Raw genomic sequence first — 23335 nt, forward strand, 5'->3', positions numbered from 1 at the left:
AACAGCACGCCTCTGTTCGCACAGTCTCTGAAGCATGTGCAGTGTGGAGTTCCACCTTGTTGCAACATCGATGATTAGGCGATGCTGGGGAAGGTTCAAAGACCGCTGATGGTTCTGCACACGGCTGGAGTGTACAGGCAAACGGCAGATATGCGAGCAAAGTCTGCGCACTTTGAGGAGCAGGTCGGGTAACCTCAGATAACTTTTCAGGACGCACTGCACCACCAGGTTTAAGGTGTGAGCCAGGTAAGGAATGTGTTTCAGTTGTGAAAGGGCTATGGCAGCCATAAAATTCCTTCCATTATCACTCACTACCTTGCCTGCCTCAAGATATACAGTGCCCAGCCATGACTGAGTTTCTTTCTGCAAGAACTCGGACAGAACTTCTATGGTGTGTCTGTTGTCGCCCAAACACTTCATTGCCAATACAGCCTGCTGACGCTTGCCACTAGTTGTTCCATAATGGGACACCTCGTGTGCAACAGTGGCAGCTGTGGATGGAGTGGTCGTGCGACTGCAGTCTGTGGACAAGCTCTCGCTTCTGCAGGAGGATGAGGAGGAGGAGGACGGGGGGGCGAACGCCTACAGCCAACTGTTTCCTAGACCGTGGGCTAGGCAGAACTGTCCCAATATTGCTGTCCCCTGTGGACCCTGCATCCACCACATTAACCCAGTGTGCCGTGATGGAGACGTAACTGCCCTGGCCATGCCTACTGGTCCATGCATCTGTTGTCAGGTGCACCTTTGTACTCACAAATTGTCTGAGTGCATGGACGATGCGGTCTTTTACATGCTGGTGGAGGGCTGGGATGGCTTTTCTCGAAAAGAAGTGTTGACTGGGTAGCTCGTAGCGTGGTGCAGCGTAGTCCATCAGGGCTTTGAAAGCTTTGCTTTCAACTAACCGGTAGGACATCATCTCTAATGAGATTAGTCTAGCAATGTGGGCATTCAAACCCTGTGTACGCGGATGCAAGGATGAGTACTTCCTTTTCCTAACGAGAGTCTCATGTAGGGTGAGCTGGACTGGAGAGCTGCAGATGGTGGACATGGCAGACTGAGAGAGGGTTGGAGATGGTATTCTTGCTGGTGCCCTACATACAGTGTTTCCTACCACGAACCTGGTGATTCCCTGACTGCTTTGGCCTTGCGACGAAACCTCCACATTTAGTGCAGGTGGTGCGGTGAATGGTGGGCTTACAGTTAGGGAATGAATGTAGCGTTGCTGACTAGCTTCATTGTGAGAGGGTGCAACAACGTTAAGGGACGTTTGTTAGTTAGTCCAGGCTTGCAAGTGCATGGTGTTTAAATGTCTACGCATGCAACTTGTATTTAGATATTTAACATTCTGACCTCTGCTGAAAGTCCTTGAACATTTTTTACAGATGACTTTGCGCTGATCATTTGGATCTTGTTTAAAAAAATGCCAGACTGCACTCTTCCTGCTCTCGGATACCTTTTCAGGCATTGCACACTGAGTTTCTTTAACCGGATGGCCACACTGTCTTACAACTGGTTTAGGTTTTGCCACACGTTTTTGGCCAGATACGGGCCTGCCAGATGGAACCTGTTGCGATTTTGATATTTGCTGCAGCTCCTCCTCCTCCTCCGCTTCAGATCTACTGCCACCTGTACCCTATTCCCCCAATGGCTGCCAATCGGGGTCATCAACTGGGTCATCTATGACCTTCTCTTCTATGTTGTGTGCAACTTCCTCTGTGTCACCGTGTAAGCCGGTGCTATAGCGTTCGTGACGGGGCTCCATAGTCTCATCAGGGTCAGATTCTGGATCAGTACACTGCGAGGGAAATGTTCTGATCTGAGTCACAAAGGAACAGCATAGTAATCTGGCTTTGGCTGTGCATCTGTGCACTCCATGTCCGATTCATCTGGTAATGGGCATGGCCTGTTAACAATTTCCCTTTCTAACCCAGGAACGGTATGTGTAAAGAGCTCCATGGAGTAACCCGTTGTGTCGCCTGACGCATCCTTCTAAGTTGCTCTTGGTGAAGAAGTCAAGGAAGCGACTTGTCCCTGCGCTGCTTTTACATTTAGCAGTTTCCGAAGAGGAGGCGAAAGAGCTAGAGGCAGAGTCAGCAAGGAAAGCCAAAACTTGATCCTGCTGCTCCGGCTTTAAAGGGAACCTGTCACCTGAATTTGGCGGGACTCTTTTTGGGTCATATGGGTGAAGTTTTTGAGTGTTTGATTCACCCTTTCCTTACCCGCTGGCTGCATGCTGGCTGCAATATTGGATTGAAGTGCATTCTCTGTCCTCCGTAGTACACGCCTGCGCAAGGCAATCTTGCCTTGCGCAGGCGTGTACTACGGAGGACAGAGAATGCACTTCAATCCAATATTGCAGCCAGCATGCAGCCAGCGGGTAAGGAAAGGGTGAATCAAACACTCAAAAACTCCACCCATATGACCCAAAACCAGTCCCGCCAAATTCAGGTGACAGGTTCCCTTGAAAAGCGGTTTTCCTACTCCCAGAAAAGGGAGCGTTCGAGGCCTTGTGTAGCCAGACGATGACGCTGGCTCAGCTACTCGAGACTTAGGTGCTATATTGCTTTTCCCACGACCACCTGATGCTCCACCACCACCACCATCATTACCAGCTGGCAATGACCACCCACAGCCACGACCTCTTCCACCAGACTTCACCATTGTTTGAAAAATGTAACCAAACAAACGGTATTTGTTACTGTAAAACCAATTACAAGGTGTACTCAAACTTGTGGTGAATTTATATCTCCCTTTATAGGTGGGTGAGACTGCAGGGAAAATCAGGCCCATTGTATAACAGTACACAGCTTAAGTGGCAGACAGATAAGCCACTAACAGGACTGACGCAGATGCACACACTACCAATAAAAATCTCCCCCTTTTTATTTTTTCTGGGAGAATATTGAAGAAATCAAGCCCACTGTAATAGAGTATATTTTCTGTGGTAGAAAATGACAGACAGATGCCACAGACAGGACTGGCAGTGATGCAGATTTGCCAATCTTAATCTCCCACTTGTTTTATTTTTTCTGGGAGAATTGTGAAGAAATCAGGCCCACTGTTATACAGTAGGTTTTCAGTGGCAGAAAATGAAAGACAGATTGTTATGATCTGGTGACCTTGGAGCCGCATGAAACTTTCTCTGGAGTAGGTGGTAACTGTACTGACCGCAAATCCTGAACTAACACCGCAACTGGAAGTAGCCGTGGGGTGTGCCTAACAAACCCAAGACACCTTGACACAGCCAGAGGACTAAATACCCCTATAGATGGAAATAGGAATTCTACCTTGCCTCAGAGCAGAACCCCAAAGGATAGGCAGCCCCCCACGAATATTGACTGTGAGTAGGAGAGGAAAGACACACGCAGGCAGAAAACAGGATTTAGCAAAAGAGGCCACTCTAGCTAAATAGGAAAGGATAGGACAGAATACTAAGTGGTCAGTATTAAAACCCTTCCAAAAAATATCCACAGCAGATAATACAAAAAATTCCACCATCTAACTAAAGACGTGGAACGTATATCTGCAACTCCTGAGAATCCAACTAGACTGAGTAAATACTGACACAATCTAAGCTGGACAAGAAAAAACAAATGAATAGCACCGAATTATCAAGCACACAGCATGTGTGCCACAGAAACATAACCAGACACTTATCTTTGCTGATTTGGCAGCAAGGCAGGAGGAACCAGACTGAAGTCCAACACCTCCAAACAACCATGGACAACCTAATGAATCCTGCACACCTAAATACCCCAGTCAGAACTGCAATCAGCAGATACACCTGACCAGGACTGCAACTCAGGGACAACTGCATTACCACCTACAACCACCGGAGGGAGCCCAAAAGCAGAATTCACAACAACAGATGCCACAGACAGGACTGGCAGTGATGCAGATTTGCCAATCTTAATCACCCACTTGTTTTATTTTTTCTGGGAGAATTGTGAAGAAATCAGGCCCACTGTAACACAGTATATTTTCTGTGGCAGAAAATGAAAGACAGATGCCACAGACAGGACTGGCAGTGATGCAGATTTGCCAATCTTAATCACCCACCTGTTTTATTTTTTCTGGGAAAATTGTGAAGAAATCAGGCCCACTGTAATACAGTATATTTTCTGTGGCAGAAAATGAAAGACAGATGCCACAGACACGACTGGCACTGATGCAGATTTGCAAATTTTAATCTGCCCCCTTTTTTTTTCAGGGAGACAAGTAAATAAATCTGGGCCACTCTTTTAGAGTATATTTTCTGTGGCAGAAAGTGGCTTGAAGAGATATAACAAAAAAAAAGAGACTGTACTACAATTACTATCTCCTTACAGTAATCTCAGAAAAGTATGGCAGGCAGCAATAAAAAGGACTGCTCTGCTGCACACAAAAGTCTAAAGTGTGGACAAACAAACAAGATAGCTGTGCAGAAAGGAAGGAACAACAGGACTGGTGCTTTGAAAAAAGCAGTTGGTTTGCACAGCGGCGTACAAACGGCAAATCAGCTATCAGGGAGCCTTCTAGGGCAGCCCAATGAGCTACAGAGCTGAGGAACAAAAATCTAGCCTCCACTGTCCCTGCAAACAAAAGGTGGTGTTGGACAGTGGAAATCGCTACAGCACAAGCGGTTTGGTGTTAATGTACCCTGCCTAACGCTATCCCTGCTTCTGACGAAGCGGCAGCAACCTCTCCCTATACTCAGATAAGCAGCAGTAAGATGGCGGTCGGCATGCACACCCCTTTATAGCCCCTATGACACCACAGAAAGCAAGCCAATCACTGTAATGCCCTTCTCTAAGATGGTGGGGACTGAGACCTATGTCATCACGCTGCCCACACTCTGCGTCCACCTTCATTGGCTGAGAAATGGCACTGAATGCGTCATAGAAACGCGACTTTGGCGCGAAGGTCGCTGACCACGTGGCCGACCCCACACAGGGATCGTCGGGTTTCATGAAACCCGACTTTGCCAAAAGACGACGACTTATGAAAATGACCGATCCGTTTCGCTCAACCCTAGCCTATTGTAATTGTCCCCTTGTAGGACAATTTGGAAGAAAACATCGCCGTGTCTAGTGTACCTCCTCATAAAACAGCTAGACGCTGACGTTTTTTCCAACCACTGGTGACATTTCCTGGCATAATGTCCCGACTGTTGGCTGCCAGAACAAACCTTGAGTGCAAGAGCGGTCCGGGACTTAGCCCATGACACCTCCATGGCCTCTTGTGGCTCGGACACGTGGACCTAAGATTCCCAAAGTTTGGTGAAGGTGAGAGCCAGCCGAAACCTCTGCCCACATTGGGCTCGCTCCAACATTTGCTTATTAAAGCGAAGGTCGAAGCTGGTAGATATTGCTATTGGCTCCTCCAGTGTGGCGGGAATCTCCCTAGTGGTTAAGGTGTCTTTTGCATGGTCAGATAGTGGCTTCAAGAATACAGGGATGAGGACTTTATCTGTCCACCCCAGCTCTGATGCCAAATTCCGGAAGTGGATGGCAAAATGGCTGACCATGGACGAATCCTATGTCAATGCCAGTAGTTGGAGTGCCGTATCATGGGTGACATGAGGTCCCAAAAAGACCTGTTTCAGAGTGCTTAAGAACTGCAGAGCACTCTGCACCACATGATCATCACTCTCCCACAGCAGTGTAGCCCACTCCAACGCCCTGTCCGACAGGAGGGATATAGTAAATCCCACCTTAGCCCGCTCCATGGGAAAATGTGCAGCCAGGAACGCAAGATGTATAACACACTGGCTCACCAATCCCCGATACAGCTTACTGTCACCAGCAAACTTGTATGGCAACGGACGGCGGGATAATGTCAGATCAGGGGTGGCAGTGGACAACTAGCTGCAGCCACGCTAGCAGCCTGAACGCGCAACTGCGGCAACATTCACGGCCGAGGTTGTGCACTCGAGAGCCCCCAACCTTCCCTTTAACTGCTGGATGTACCGCTGTAGTCGCTGTTCATCTGTCGTTACTAGCCAGACCCTTGTGCTAGTATAATGTTAGGGCTGGTGGAACGCACTAAATAATAATAAGGAAGATATAAGGTGTGTTCGCAGCCCGGAGTCCACCGTGCAGAGATGATACCTGCTGCTCGGTAATGGTGGACAGTATATGGCGGTATAATGTGAACACACTTGGGTTAGCTTCACCCGGTATGAAAGGAGACGAACCCTGTTGTGTCACAGGGCCACAATACTGCAAAGTGAACACTAGTATTAGGTTACAAGACTCCGCCCCAAAGACACGAGGTTAGACCACTAGCGCTCTGCACCACAACTGCGCTGTCAGGAAAAAAAAAAGATTTACCGCACTATGTGGATAGAGCACCACTCTGGCGGACGCCACTAACCACCCTAACTAGGGCCTAGAAAGCGCACTGGTTGTGCACGGTGCCGCAATGCTGGTTGCTGCTAATAGACGCAGTATGCTCATGCCTAAGGCTGGATGGCACAGTCTGGCGCTAGATAGCTCAATCAACCAAGAACATACAACAACGCTAGGGATGGGTATGATTAGGAGCTTTCACCAGATTCAATCACACATCCACACACACACGAGTATAATTTTATACTAGAGCATGGCCGAGCAGCCATGCAAGCCTTTTACAGATTCAGCCTTCCGGGACCTTCCTAAAGGTCCAATCGGAGCTGCTACAGGACCTGAGCATGAGACACCCAACTCCAATGAGAGGTCATCCCATGGCCATGCTTAATAGTAGATGAAAAGCAAGACTTAGTACCTGGAATGTCTCCCCTTCTGATCAATGCTGGTTACAAAGGCTGAACCTGGGGTGGCAGCTGTAACCAGACGCACAGTATCAGCTTGAGCCCTACGCTGGGACCAACATCTCTGCTGAGCAGACTCCACTGCAGCTGAGGAAGAATGGGAGACCACAGAGGACATTATTTGAGATTCCCCCTGTGCAGCGGTGGGAACTTGATACCTAACACCATATTCATGCCAAAGTAATGTTTGGTGATCATTTTCCGAACATATTCGCTCATCTTTAGTTTCCAAAATGAGGTCCCTGGGGACTGTTTCCACTGTTTAGGCACATCAGGAACTCTCCAAACGGAACATGATGTCCTCTAATGACTGTAGGAAATTTTACATTCAAAAAGTTGATTGACGCTCCTTCCCTTCTGAGCCCTGCCGTGCTGCCAAACAATATTTTTCTTCCCCATATGGGGTATCGGCGTACTCAGGAAAAATTTCACTACAAACTGCATGGTGCAATTTCTTCTCTTATTCTTATAAAAAATGCAAAATTGAGGCTAAAATAACATATTTGTGGGGAAAATGTGATTTTTTTTATTTGCATGGCTTAACGCTATAAACTTCTGTGAAGCACCTAGGAGTTCAAGGTGCTCACCAGATGTCTGACTACTTTCAATGAGGGGTCTAGTTTCCAAAAGTGTCACTTGTGTGGGGGTTTCCACTGTTTAGGCACATTAAGGGGTCTCCAAACGTGACATGGCGTCCGCCAATTGTTCCAGCAAATTTTGCATTCAAAAAGTCAGTTGGAGCTCCTTCCCTGAGGACAGTAGCATAGGTCTCTACCAGGGTAAACTCACTTCCAAATAGTATTGCTCAGACTTTAGGCGATGGTCCACTGAAGTGACCTGGGATAACTCTGCGCTAAGATGCCAGTTCAGGAGAGGACTGTCGGATGATCTTAAGGAAGCTTTGGCTCTCCATTCACCATCCAGCTCCTTGAAGGAGGCTATGACTCAGGCCATTCAGATGTATTGGAGGTTGCGGGAGAGAGGTGTAATACAGTAAGAGATTCCGCTACATCACTACATCACATCCGCTACACTAACTCTGATCTGGTACCTCACACCGAACCTATTGAGATTGGGGCCACCAACCTCAAGGAAAAGGAGAGGATGCGACAACTCGAGTGGAGATCTTTGTTTTTTATTGTGGAGATCCTGGACATTGGATAAAGGAATACCTCTGTCGCCTACCAACTGACAAGCTGCTGAGTCTGAGTGATTGCTGAGGAGGTCACCCAGACTCTCAGCTACATTTTTCCTCATTTCAAAAAATATTGTTGGAGGTGAAACTTTGATGTGGGAGTGGCTACATGTCCACTTCTGCTTTTGTGGATTGTGGGTCATCCATGAGCTTTACTGACTCTAACTTGGTGACCAAGTGTAAGTTAGGGAAAGTTAGGGACATATTATTGCCATTGACAAAACATCGCTGGTTAAGAATTTTGTTAATTTTGTCTCAGAGGATTTCTTCCTCAAGGTGTGTTCCTTGCATCAGAAACGTATCTCATGTTATGTCCTGGACAATCTTCCAGCGGGACTGGTGTTGGGATTTACATGGCTACAGTTACACAACCCTGATATAGACTGGGAATCTTGGGATATTGTAAAATGGGGTCCTAATTGTTTTAAGGGTTGTCTTTCTCCTGTACTTGTGTCATCTGTTAATCTGGAAGGTATTCTGGAGTACCTGAAGTATTTTGAGGATGTATTTTCCGAAAAGGAGGCCTAGGTCTTTTCACCACACCACCATTTTGATTGTACTATTGATCTGAATCTGGGTGCTAAATTGCCCAAGGCCCATTTGTATAACCTCTCTGCCTCACACCTCTCACATCGCTATGAAGCAGTATGTCTCAGAAAGCCTCGTAAAGGTCACATTCATTCCTCTGTCACTCTTGTGGTGACTGGATTCCCAGCTCATGCCTCGATTTTTGGGAATTAAATAAGATCACGTTGAAAAATACCTACCCCCTCCTGCTCATCCCTGATCTGTACAAACAACTATCTGGGACCAAATGATTTTCTAAATTGGGCCTCAGGGAGGTGTATAACCTTATCCGTATTTGGGAGGGGGATGAGTGGAAAATGGCATTTCTCACCTTGGAGAATTTGGTCATGCACTTTGATCTCACGAATGCGCAAGCAGTTTTTCAAAATTTTATTAATCATGTCTTTGCTTACTTCATTGGGCGTTTTATGGTGGACCCTGGAAAGGTGCAGGCCATTATTGATTAGGTATAATCCAGAGACCTGAAGGGTCTTCAGTGTTCTTTGTGGTTTGCCAATTATTACCGTAAATTCATTAAGGGATTTTCTCAGGTGGTCAAGCCCCTCACCGATCTAACTCATAAGGGGGCTGATCTCAAAAACTGAACAAAAACCTATATAGAAAATAATACCAGAAATCAAATTCTATCTGGTCAATGAATATATATATACCATAAACTCCTTAAAAAATTCATCAGACCAAAAATTGTATCCAATATATTTTTATTCAAATAAAATCATAATAATTTCACCATAAACATATATATATATATATATATATATATATATATATATATATATATATATATATATATATATATATATATATATATATATATATATATATATATATATATATAGAAACCTTGATTAAAATAAAAAATAATAAAAAATATATATACAGAAACAATAAAAACAATGATGGTATATTGGAATGCTTTTGTATGTATATGCATATAACCAACTATCTCAATAAATGAGATTTTAATAGGGATTTCGGGAACACATGGGCTACTTGCACAGTGAACAAGTCTGTATGATCATGTTCACACACCACCAAGAAACCTGAAGACACAAAAGAGAATGGTAAAACCAAAAACACTCAGTTTGAAAAAATGTTGCAGTAATCCGCAAGTGCTAGTAAAAGATGTAAAAAACAGGGTATTTGGTTGATACGTTTTTTGCAAAAAATGTATACTAAGCTGCTCTACCAATCTTCACGGTATACCCTTATCAGAGCAGTCCTAACTAATGTATGCAATCCCTATCTGATGTATTTAAAAACCTGATCATCTGTATATAACCTGTGTGAACAGGGTTCAGAGAGGAAAAATCCATGTGTGCATACAGGGTAGAACAGCTTTTGTGCAGATAGCTGATGTAAATCCCAATTTAGCCAAATAAAAAATGCTAATCTACGAACTATCCTATACCCAATTACATATATAGAAACATATATACTGTAATCCAATGTCATAAAAATAACCCATTTATACTGAACTAGCCTCAATATGAAGAACACCCTATAAACGATATATATATATAGAAACCTTTATTAAAATAAAAAATAATAAAAAATATATATACAGAAACAATAAAAACAATGATGGTATATTGGAATGCTTTTGTATGTATATGCATATAACCAACTATCTCAATAAATGAGATTTTAATAGGGATTTGACAACTTTACATTTATTATTAATTAAATTAATTCTATTTTATTTAACCACAATCCCTGTATGTGCAGGACAGGGCAAACCCAAACTGATTGGAACAAACGCATACATATGAAAAAATTTCTTTATATAATAAAGAAATTAATTATCAATGTGATATTAATTAACTAAAATTATACAAAATACATATGTAATAAAAAAGGCACATGCGATCCAAAAAATCAATATATAAGAAATCGTGATAAAATATGTGAAATAGTGAAAAAAATATATTATATATATAGTAAAAAAAATTTTAAAAATCAATCTCGTATGTGTAGCACAAATAAAAAATAATTAAAGTGTTATTTAAATATTAAATCCATGAATAATGTGCACAAATAAATAAATACAACTGAAAAATGTGTTGAGAAATAAAACACAAAAATATGATGAAGTTTTAGATCACATATGTACCAGGTACACCACATATATATAATGAAATAGAATATACGTTACACCAACCAGTATAGGAATGCCACTGCCCCGCACACACCACTCCAACGCATAATGGTGAAATTATTATGATTTTATTTGAATAAAAATATATTGGATACAATTTTTGGTCTGATGAATTTTTTAAGGAGTTTATGATCTCAAAAACTGGTCTGCTCCAGCTGTGGTGGCGTTTTCTTCCTTAACAGAATGTTTTATGTATGCTCCCTTGTTGATCCAGACCGATCTGACTGAACCATTCATTGTGGAGGTGGATGTGTCGGAAGTGGGGGTTGGGCCAGTGTTGTCCCAAAGACTCATCACTTTAACTATTTTAAGACCTTGTGCCTTTTTCTCGAAGAAATATTCTCCTACTGAGAGAAATTATGATGTCACGAATCAGAAGTTATTGGCCATAAAACTGGCTTTTGAAGAATGGCACTTTTTGGAGGGGGCTGTTCACGGATCACGGTGATTACAGACCACAAGAACCTGCCCTACATCAAGTCTGCTAAACATTTGACTCCATCACCTTTCGACCTGGTTCCAAGAATGTCATGGCTGATGCTTTATCTAACAGCTTGGATCCGATATGACCTCCCAAACCTCCTTCCTCCATTCTTCTGCACAGGGTGGTCATTGCTTGGGTGATCTCTGAATTGGAGGGAAGATTTGTGAGGCTCAGTGTCTTGCTCCTCCGTCTTTGCCTGATAATAAACTCTTAGTTCCTGTTCAATATCGGTTCAGGATGCTTCGAGAGCTTCACGATTCTTCTCTCAGTGGGCATCCAGGAATCTTGGCCACCCAAAGAGCTATTGCTTGGTTGTTTTGGTGGTCCTCTATGGCCTCTCATGTCGCCATGTTTGTGTCTTCTTGTGATACGTGTGCTCGTGCTAAAGTCTCCCAGCTCGGCCGGCCGGGAAATTGGTGCCATTGCCAATTCCGGATAGACCTTGGACTCATTTGTCCATGGATTTTATCACCAATCTCCCTCCTTCCAATGGCAATACTGTGGTCTGGGTGGTGGTTGACAGATTCAGTAACAGGCGCTTATTGTACTTTTGGCCAGACTGCCTAATGCTGAGACAAACACTAAATTGTTTGTGGAGCACATTGTGCGGTTACATGGTGTGCCTCTGAGTGTGGTTTCTGATAGGGGAGTACAATATGTGTCCAGATTTTGTCAGGCTTTTTGTAAAAGGTTGGGTATTTGTCTGACCTTCTGCTCGGCCTAATATCCCGAGTCAAAAGGAGAGGAAAAGACAGTCACTTGAACAAATTTTGTGGTGTTTTGCCACGTCTCAGCAGGATGATTGGTGCTCTTCATTGCCCGTGGCTGAGTTTCCGTTTAATAATCAGATTAATCAGTCCACTGGCACCTCACGTTCTTTTGTAATTATGGCTTTTACTCACACTTTGGCCAATTTTCCAGGCTGGATTCGGGATGTCCAGGGGCAGATATGGCAGTTCAGTGGTTGGGTGAGGTTTGGAGCGAAGTCCAGAAGAACATTGGGGAGGCTCAAGGCAGACATAAACATCAGCGACGATCTTTAGGACCTGCATTTCTGGTAGGAGATAAAGTGTGGTTGTCTACCAAGAGCATACAATTGAAGGTCCCTTCTGCTAAGTTAGGTCTCAAGTTTATTGGTCCGTATGAAATAATTGAGGTTGTCAATCCAGTTGTCTTTCGTTTACGCTTTCCTCCATCGCTTCGGATTCCCAATGTGTTCCATAAGTCACTCCTGAAGTCATTTGTACCTTTTGCTGTTGAGCCTCCATTCCTTCCGTCACCTGTTTCTGTGGATGGTCAGACTGAGTATGAAGTGGAATAGATTGTGGATTCTCACATGGTCTGCCGTTCACTTTAGTATTTGGATCATTGGAGGGGTTATGGCCCTGAGGACCGATCGTGGGTCCTGGCGCGAGCAGTCCATGCTAATCATCTAGTTCGAGTGCTTCATGCACATTATCCCCGAAAACCTGGGGGTCTGGTGCCCCCCCATTGAGAGGAGGGTACTCTCATGATCCAGTCCGGGTTTTGAGTCCTGTCTGACTTTTTCTCGGGCTGATCATGTCAAGAGTTAACTTTGATCTGCCTCATTCTGGGTTCAGATTTGCTATTTAGCTCCGCTGTATCCTGCAGGCGGTGTCAGTTATAGTTTCTGCCTACAGCATGTGTAGCTGACTCTGCGTACCCTGATTTGTCCTGCTGCTTTTGCTGACTGTACCCATGTCTGTTTATTCCCCTCTTCCTGTTTTGACTCCATGTTCCCATTTCATGTTTGGATTCCCTAGGTACTGGACTTATCTTAGACTCTGACCTGCTGTTTTGTTTCTTTGGCATATCTGCTCCTGACCAGTATTGAGCCATTTGGCTTGTTTCTGACTCTGTGCTTAGTTATTCATTTCGTACTGCACTACGTACTAATATTGACCTGGCTTGTTTTACTATTCCGCTGCAACCTGGTGGTGGCCTCATTGCTGCGCTGCAGGTCTACTCCTGCTGTGTGCAGTCCTCCCTCCACTCTATTGCCGTCTAGTGGAGCTGCTTCTTCCTCCATAGCAGCAGCGTGACACACACATGGTTAAAGGTTGCCATGTTGAAAAAAATCCTAAAAATTCAGCACAATTTCAACATTGTCATCTTTAAATACAAACAAATATTTACCCATGAATGATGATCTTCAATCAGGACGCCCGTAAAACAAAGCCAGAATAAAGGACAATTGAATGAAAGGGATGCTTCGCAAACCACAATATACAGTTGCAGAAGAAATTGACTCTTCTTAAGCAAAGGAACCGGGATGGAAAATGTTATTATTGTTAATATATTTATTTTATCCAAATAAAAAATAAACTCAAAAGATTCAGCCAAAATTAATTCCCCAAAGATAATTTGTATTTATGTGTATTTAAGCAACAGAGCTGTTAGTAGTTCCAATTCCCAAAACAGTTACGTACGCAAAGATAACAAGAAGACATATAAATCCTCCATAACCCAGATCCTGAGGTTCCAATCACGGGTTTCCTGACAGACAGGACATGTTATTCTGCTTGCAAAGCTAAGGTACATACTTTCTCATTTAGTAATGATGCAAAATGTGGTTAGTCAATCATTAGTCTACTTTTTTATTATATGCCATATTTGGATATTATTCTCAAAGTCTACTGAAATCTGTAAAATGTTTATGTTTTCAAAGAAGTCCATAATGTTGGTCCAAAAGAAACTAGTGAAATTATCTCCTCATCTTTAAGAATTTCTTTTTTAACCATAAAGCTTGGCCTCCATGCACATTGTGTAAAGTTGTCCACCCATTTATTTCACTCACTTATGTACAGTAGCTCCATAAACTCCACAGCACTTTACAGATAATATCATCGCTGTCCCCATTGAGGTTCACAATCTAAATTCCCTATGAGTTGGTCTTTGGAGTGTGGGAGGAAATCGGAATAAACCCATGCAAACACATAAACTATTTGTAGAGGTTTCTCTTGGTGGGATCTGAATCACATGCCCAGCACTGTAAGGTTTCACCGGTAAACACTGAGCCACCATGCTGCCCTATGAAAAGTGCATTTTATTTTATAATTAAAATTGTAATATAACTTTGTGTCACTTTTCAGAGTAAGCTGATTTATATGTGTATAGATGAGGAATGTGTTATGACCTGGTGGTTAGGAGCACCCGGTACGACCTGATAGTTAAACCTCATACAGGACGAGCTCTGGGATGTGGGAGCTCTGCTGACCGCAAGCCCTAATCCTATCACACACACTAGAAATAGCCGTGGAGCGTTCCTGACCAGACCTAGGCGCCTCGTCACAGCCTAAGAACTATCTAGCCCTAGAGAGGGAAAATAAAGCCTACCTTGCCTCAGAGAAATTCCCCAAAGGTAAAGGAAGACCCCCACATATATTGACTGTGAGTAAAGATGAAAGTCACAAACGCAGAAATGAAACAGGTTTCAGCAAAGGGAGGCCAGACTTACTAAACAGACAGAGGATAGGAAAGGTAACTTTGCGATCAGCACAAAAACCTACAAAAGACCACGCAGAGTGTGCAAAAAAGACCTCCGCACCAACTCACGGTGCGGAGGGACCACTCTGCATCCCAGAGCTTCCAGCTAGCAAGACAAAATCATGATAACCAGCTGGACAAGAAAACAGAGAACAAATAATGACTATCAGGAACTTAGCTTCTGCAGGAGAAGGCAGGTCACCAGAGAGATCCAGGAGCGAACTGAACAAATGCAAGAACATTGACAGCTGGCATGGAGTAACGATCTGAGAGGAGTTAAATAGAGCAGCCAACCAAAGGATAAACCACATCACCTGTGTAAGGAACCTCAGAAGCCGCAGCTTCACTCATAGCCACCAGAGGGAGCCAATAGACAGAACTCGCCGAAGTACCATTCACGACCACAGGAGGGAGCTCGACAACAGAATTCACAACAGAATGCCACTATTTATAGCCATTATATGACATATAACCTGCATTTATGTCAGTTGATAAAACCAGTTCTGTGAGTTTTCATTCTACTGTATGTCTCTATGGTAGGAGATTCTTCTTTACGTATCACCTAATACTAACAATTTTCATATTTCATTTTATAGGAATATGTATCACATGACATTTCCCAAAAAAAGTTAAATGCATTGATCATTGTCCATTTTTAAGATAATGATGAATACGACTACAGTAAGTACACTTGTTCTTCTTGGATTTCAAGTCCATCACAACTTGAAAGTTTGGCTCTTCGTCCTCTTCCTTTTTGTGTATATCATCACCATGATTGGGAATCTTCTCATCGTAGTGCTGGTGTGGACCTATAGAAACCTCCAGTCCCCCATGTATATTTTTATGTCAAACCTCTCCTTTTCTGATATGATGTTTACTACGAATGTTGTCCCGAATATGCTATCCATCCTTCTGAATGAGAACCAAACAATTTCTCTGGATGGATGCATTGCTCAGTTTTACTTCTTTGGAACGTTTGGAAGTACAGAATGTTTCCTTCTTACATTGATGTCCTACGACCGATACTTGGCCATTTGCAGCCCACTGATGTACACTCGCACTATGGATAGCAAACTCCAGCAATGGCTTCTTCTTACATGTTGGGCGGCCAGTTTTACAGTAACACTTCTTCCTATTGTTTTTATGCATCAATTAGACTTTTGTGGACCCTTCGTAATTGACCATTTTTACTGTGACCTTGCTCCCATTTTGACACTTTCTTGTTCAGATACTTCAGCTGTTAAAATAGAAACCCTGGTATCTTTAATCTATGTGGTCTTCCTTCCATTCTACTTCATTATATACTCATATACTCGTATTCTTCTCAACATACTTCGAATTTCTTCATCTCGAGGAAGGAAGAAGACATTCTCTACTTGCAGCGCTCACCTGCTGGCCGTGTGCACCTACTTCTTGACCATTGTTAGTGTGTATAGTAATCCAACAAATCATTCGTCAGATGTCAACAAAATAAGATCCTTGCTTTATATTGTGGTGACTCCATTGTCTAATCCAATGATTTATGCTCTTAGGAATAAAGAGATAAAATTGGCTTTTCACAAACTTCTGAGGAATCTGAGGAAAGAAAAAATAGATATTTTTCTGAGCAAGTAAAATATTTTCTACCAATCGATTCAATCAAAAATTTTTCTGTTGATTTTCAAAGTGAAGTAGAAATGGGCTAACCCGAAAAGTAAAGTTTGGCGTCCGTACGGAACATCTACTGTTGGTATATAGTTACTTAATCTACTGCATATATCCTGCATGTCTTCTGACATTTCACTTCCATGTCAGCAAGCATAGCTAATGGTAAATAGTTCATTCCTCTTACTGGGCTTATCCCTTAAGTTCTAAGGTCACAACACTTTCTCAGAGGTTTATTATCCATGTAGGCCTGCAGACTTGTTTATTTGTCAGTACATTGTCTCCTGCTGTCTTAATTTAGTTGATTGATTGCAAACAAGGTAAAATAGTGATAAATAGTGATAGATCTTAGGGTACCGTCACACAGTGGCATTTTGATCGCTACGACGGCACGATTTGTGACGTTCCAGCGATATATCCGTGACGTTCCAGCGATCTCGCAGTGTCTGACACGCTCCTGCGATCAGGGACCCCGCTGAGAATCGTACATCGTAGCAGATCGTTTGAAACTTTCTTTCGTCGTCTAGTGTCCCGCTGTGGCGGCATGATCGCATCGTGTAACAAAGGTGTGCACGATATTGTATACGATGTGCGCATAGTAACCAACGGCTTCTACATCGCACATACGTCATGAAATTATCGCTCCAGCGTCGTGCATTGCAAAGCGTGACAGCAGTCTACGACGCTGGAGCGATATTGTTACGATGCTGGAGCGTCACGGATCGTGCCGTCGTAGCGATCAAAATGCCACTGTGTGACGGTACCCTTAGAGCAAGCCTCCTATATATTCAAAAATATCTTGGGGATACATTTATGTAGGGGAGAATTTATGTACATTTATTCTAAGTACATGTTTTCAAAGTAACTTGCAGTTAAACATGGCAGTAGACAGGTCAGGAGACATGTAAGACATTTAAACAAACCTATTCCAAGTAGATTTGGATTGCATCAAATTTTCACAAGCATTTGTATAATTTATATCCTGGTTGCCGCATTCACTCACATCCACTGTCTTTGCACTAACTCTTTACACTCCATCCATATCGGCCCATCAGTCCTCCCCTCTCCTATGTATAGCACTCATGCTCTTTTCACATTGCTAAACTGCACAGATCAATTCAGTCCCACCATCCAACACAGGAGACACTCTCACAAATCACTTAACCATATGCTAACTCTTTCTATCCTCCTTCTCCTCCTAGTCATAGTAACATAGTTAGTAACATAGTAACATAGTTAGTAACATAGTAACATAGTTAGTAAGGCTGAAAAAAGACATTTGTCCATCCAGTTCAGCCTATATTCCATCATAATTAATCCCCAGATCTACGTCCTTCTACAGAACCTAATTGTATGATACAATATTGTTCTGCTCCAGGAAGACATCCAGGCCTCTCTTGAACCCCTCGACTGAGTTCGCCATCACCACCTCCTCAGGCAAGCAATTCCAGATTCTTACCGCCCTAACAGTAAAGAATCCTCTTCTATGTTGGTGGAAAAACCTTCTCTCCTCCGGACGCAAAGAATGCCCCCTTGTGCTCGTCACCTTCCTTGGTATAAACAGATCCTCACCGAGATATTTGTATTGTCCCCTTATATAATTATACATGGTTATTAGATCGCCCCTCAGTCGTCTTTTTTCTAGACTAAATAATCCTAATTTCGCTAATCTATCTGGGTATTGTAGTTCTCCCATCCCCTTTATTAATTTTGTTGCCCTCCTTTGTACTCTCTCTAGTTCCATTATATCCTTCCTGAGCACCGGTGCCCAAAACTGGACACAGTACTCCATGTGCGGTCTAACTAGGGATTTGTACAGAGGCAGTATAATGCTCTCATCATGTGTATCCAGACCTCTTTTAATGCACCCCATGATCCTGTTTGCCTTGGCAGCTGCTGCCTGGCACTGGCTGCTCCAGGTAAGTTTATCATTAACTAGGATCCCCAAGTCCTTCTCCCTGTCAGATTTACCCAGTGGTTTCCCATTCAGTGTGTAATGGTGACATTGATTCCTTCTTCCCATGTGTATAACCTTACATTTATCATTGTTAAACCTCATCTGCCACCTTTCAGCCCAAGTTTCCAACTTATCCAGATCCATCTGTAGCAGAATACTATCTTCTCTTGTATTAACTGCTTTACATAGTTTTGTATCATCTGCAAATATCGATATTTTACTGTGTAAACCTTCTACCAGATCATTAATGAATATGTTGAAGAGAACAGGTCCCAATACTGACCCCTGCGGTACCCCACTGGTCATAGCGACCCAGTTAGAGACTATACCATTTATAACCACCCTCTGCTTTCTATCACTAAGCCAGTTACTAACCCATTTACACACAATTTCCCCCAGACCAAGCATTCTCATTTTGTGTACCAACCTCTTGTGCGGCACGGTATCAAACGCTTTGGAAAAATCGAGATATACCACGTCCAATGACTCACCGTGGTCCAGTCTATAGCTTACCTCTTCATAAAAACTGATTAGATTGGTTTGACAGGAGCGATTTCTCATAAACCCATGCTGATATGGAGTTAAACAGTTATTCTCATTGAGATAATCCAGAATAACATCCCTCAGAAACCCTTCAAATATTTTACCAACAATAGAGGTTAGACTTATGGGCCTATAATTTCCAGGTTCACTTTTAGAGCCCTTTTTGAATATTGGCACCACATTTGCTATGCGCCAGTCCTGCGGAACAGTCGCAGGAGACAACTCTCCTAACCCCGGCCCCTCGTGTTATAGCAAGGTTCACCCCTCAACTGCTACACTCAGAAACCACTCAAATCTCAATAACATTCCCTGCGTGCCTTCTGCTTCTTTTAATTGTACCCTTTGGAATTCTCGCTCAGTGTGTAATAAACTCTCCTTCATCTGTGACTTCCCCCTTTCTGATTCTCTTAACCTTCTGGCTCTTACTGAAACCTGGATCCAGCATTCAGAAACCACTGCTGCTGCTGCTCTTTTATATGGTGGACTACACTTCTTTCATAGCCCAAGATCATACAACAGAGTAAGTGGAGGCATCTGTCTGATCTTATCACACAAATGTACCTTTCAGGTTATCCTTCAAGTACCCTGACTTATCTTACCTTCTTTTGAGGTTCATACTGTCAGACTCTTCATCCACTTCTCGATGCGATCGGAGGTTGTGTATCATCCTCCGGGCCTCTCCTATCAGTTCCTGGATCACTTTGCCACCTGGCTTCCACATTTTCTCTCCTGTGACACCCCCATCCTCATCATGGGATTCTTCAACATCATCATTGCTTTTCCCCTCTCCCATCTGCTACTCACCTTTTATCTCTAACCTCCTCTTTTCTCCTTTTGCAGCTTCCTAACTCTCCTACGCATGAAGATGGAAACTCCCTTGACTTGGTCTACTCCCGGCCTTGCTCAGTTTATGATTTTACCAACCCCTCTCCCACTGTATGACCACAGCCTTCTTTAATACTTTGTCAAGAACTGCCATCCCACCCAGGACACCCCCACTTTCATAGTAACATAGTAACATAGTTAGTAAGGCCGAAAAAAGACATTTGTCCATCCAGTTCAGCCTATATTCCATCATAATAAATCCCCAGATCTACGTCCTTCTACAGAACCTAATTGTATGATACAATATTGTTCTGCTCCAGGAAGACATTCAGGCCTCTCTTGAACCCCTCGACTGAGTTCGCCATCACCACCTCCTCAGGCAAGCAATTCCAGATTCTCACTGCCCTAACAGTAAAGAATCCTCTTCTATGTTGGTGGAAAAACCTTCTCTCCTCCAGACGCAAAGAATGCCCCCTTGTGCCCGTCACCTTCCTTGGTATAAACAGATCCTCAGCGAGATATTTGTATTGTCCCCTTATATACTTATACATGGTTATTAGATCGCCCCTCAGTCATCTTTTTTCTAGACTAAATAATCCTAATTTCGCTAATCTATCTGGGTATTGTAGTTCTCCCATCCCCTTTATTAATTTTGTTGCCCTCCTTTGTACTCTCTCTAGTTCCATTATATCCTTCCTGAGCATCGGTGCCCAAAACTGGACACAGTACTCCATGTGCGGTCTAACTAGGGATTTGTACAGAGGCAGTATAATGCTCTCATCATGTGTATCCAGACCTCTTTTAATGCACCCCATGATCCTGTTTGCCTTGGCAGCTGCTGCCTGGCACTGGCTGCTCCAGGTAAGTTTATCATTAACTAGGATCCCCAAGTCCTTCTCCCTGTCAGATTTACCCAGTGGTTTCCCGTTCAGTGTGTAATGGTGACATTGATTCCTTCTTCCCATGTGTATAACCTTACATTTATCATTGTTAAACCTCATCTGCCACCTTTCAGCCCAAGTTTCCAACTTATCCAGATCCATCTGTAGCAGAATACTATCTTCTCTTGTATTAACTGCTTTACATAGTTTTGTATCATCTGCAAATATCGATATTTTACTGTGTAAACCTTCTACCAGATCATTAATGAATATGTTGAAGAGAACAGGTCCCAATACTGACCCCTGCGGTACCCCACTGGTCACAGCGACCCAGTTAGAGACTATACCATTTATAACCACCCTCTGCTTTCTATCACTAAGCCAGTTACTAACCCATTTACACACATTTTCCCCCAGACCAAGCATTCTCATTTTGTGTACCAACCTCTTGTGCGGCACGGTATCAAACGCTTTGGAAAAATCGAGATATACCACGTCCAATGACTCACCGTGGTCCAGCCTATAGCTTACCTCTTCATAAAAACTTATTAGATTGGTTTAACAGGAGCGATTTCTCATAAACCCATGCTGATATGGAGTTAAACAGTTATTCTCATTGAGATAATCCAGAATAACATCCCTCAGAAACCCTTCAAATATTTTACCAACAATAGAGGTTAGACTTACTGGCCTATAATTTCCAGGTTCACTTTTAGAGCCCTTTTTGAATATTGGCACCACATTTGCTATGCGCCAGTCCTGCGGAACAGACCCCGTCGCTATAGAGTCACTAAAAATAAGAAATAATGGTTTATCTATTACATTACTTAGTTCTCTTAGTACTCGTGGGTGTATGCCATCCGGACCCGGAGATTTATCTATTTTAATCTTATTTAGCCGGTTTCGCACCTCTTCTTGGGTTAGATTGGTGACCCTTAATATAGGGTTTTCATTGTTTCTTGGGATTTCACCTAATTAATTTTGTTGCCCTCCTTTGTACTCTCTCTAGTTCCATTATATCCGGTGCTCAGGAAGGATATAATGGAACTAGAGAGAGTACAAAGGAGGGCAACAAAATTAATAAAGGGGATGGGAGAACTACAATACCCAGATAGATTAGCGAAATTAGGATTATTTAGTCTAGAAAAAAGACGACTGAGGGGCGATCTAATAACCATGTATAAGTATATAAGGGGACAATACAAATATCTCGCTGAGGATCTGTTTATACCAAGGAAGGTGACGGGCACAAGGGGGCATTCTTTGCGTCTGGAGGAGAGAAGGTTTCTCCACCAACATAGAAGAGGATTCTTTACTGTTAGGGCAGTGAGAATCTGGAATTGCTTGCCTGAGGAGGTGGTGATGGCGAACTCAGTCGAGGGGTTCAAGAGAGGCCTGGATGTCTTCCTGGAGCAGAACAATATTGTATCATACAATTATTAGGTTCTGTAGAAGGACGTAGATCTGGGTATTTATTTTGATGGAATATAGGCTGAACTGGATGGACAAATGTCTTTTTTCGGCCTTACTAACTATGTTACTATGTTACTATGTTACCTAGCATTTCATTTTCCACCGTGAATACCGTGGAGAAGAAGGTGTTTAATATGTTAGCTTTTTCCTCGTCATCTACAACCATTCTTTCCTCACTATTTTTTAAGGGGCCCACATTTTCAGTTTTTATTCTTTTACTATTGATATAGTTGAAGAACAGTTTGGGATTAGTTTTACTCTCCTTAGCAATGTGCTTCTCTGTTTCCTTTTTGGCAGCTTTAATTAGTTTTTTAGATAAAGTATTTTTCTCCCTATAGTTTTTTAGAGCTTCAATGGTGCCATCCTGCTTTAGTAGTGCAAATGCTTTCTTTTTACTGTTAATTGCCTGTCTTACTTCTTTGTTTAGCCACATTGGGTTTTTCCTATTTCTAGTCCTTTTATTCCCACAAGGTATAAACCGCTTACACTGCCTATTTAGGATGTTCTTAAACATTTCCCATTTATTATCTGTATTATTAGTTCTGAGGATATTGTCCCAGTCTACCAGATTAAGGGCATCTCTAAGCTGTTCAAACTTTGCCTTCCTAAAGTTCAGTGTTTTTGTGACTCCCTGACAAGTCCCCCTAGTGAAAGACAGGTGAAACTGTACAATATTGTGGTCGCTATTTCCTAGATGCCCGACCACCTGCAGATTTGTTATTCTGTCAGGTCTATTAGATAGTATTAGGTCTAAAAGTGCTGCTCCTCTGGTTGGATTCTGCACCAATTGTGAAAGATAATTTTTCTTGGTTATTAGCAGAAACCTGTTGCCTTTATGGGTTTCACAGGTTTCTGTTTCCCAGTTAATATCCGGGTAGTTAAAGTCCCCCATAACCAGGACCTCATTATGGGTTGCAGCTTCATCTATCTGCTTTAGAAGTAGACTTTCCATGGTTTCTGTTATATTTGGGGGTTTGTAACAGACCCCAATGAGAATTTTGTTACCATTTTTCCCTCCATGAATTTCGACCCATATGGACTCGACATCCTCATTTCCTTCGCTAATATCCTCCCTTAAAGTGGACTTTAGACAAGACTTTACATAGAGACAAACCCCTCCTCCTCTCCGATTTTTATGATCCTTTCTAAACAGACTGTAACCCTGTAAGTTAACTGCCCAGTCATAGCTTTCATCTAACCATGTCTCGGTTATTCCCACTATGTCAAAGTTACCTGTAGATATTTCTGCTTCTAGTTCTTCCATCTTGTTTGTCAGGCTTCTGGCGTTTG

At 42.8% G+C, this 23335-nt stretch overlaps 1 protein-coding gene across 1 annotated transcript; it reads left to right on the top strand.

Annotated features, from left to right (window-relative positions):
• Nucleotides 1–15385: 15385 nt before the first annotated feature.
• Nucleotides 15386–16336, top strand: LOC138674762 (olfactory receptor 10A7-like). The gene has a single exon (XM_069762580.1). The coding sequence runs from the start codon at nucleotides 15386–15388 to the stop codon at nucleotides 16334–16336; it is 951 nt and encodes a 316-aa protein (XP_069618681.1).
• The last annotated feature ends 6999 nt before the right edge of the window (nucleotides 16337–23335 follow it).

The sequence above is a fragment of the Ranitomeya imitator genome, chromosome 4 (assembly GCF_032444005.1).
Source record: "Ranitomeya imitator isolate aRanImi1 chromosome 4, aRanImi1.pri, whole genome shotgun sequence".
Classification (NCBI taxonomy): Eukaryota; Metazoa; Chordata; class Amphibia; order Anura; family Dendrobatidae; genus Ranitomeya; species Ranitomeya imitator.

Bases quoted from the DNA above. Each gene is read 5' to 3' on its own strand.
- LOC138674762 (XM_069762580.1), top strand. From the start codon at position 15,386: ATGATGAATACGACTACAGTAAGTACACTTGTTCTTCTTGGATTTCAA.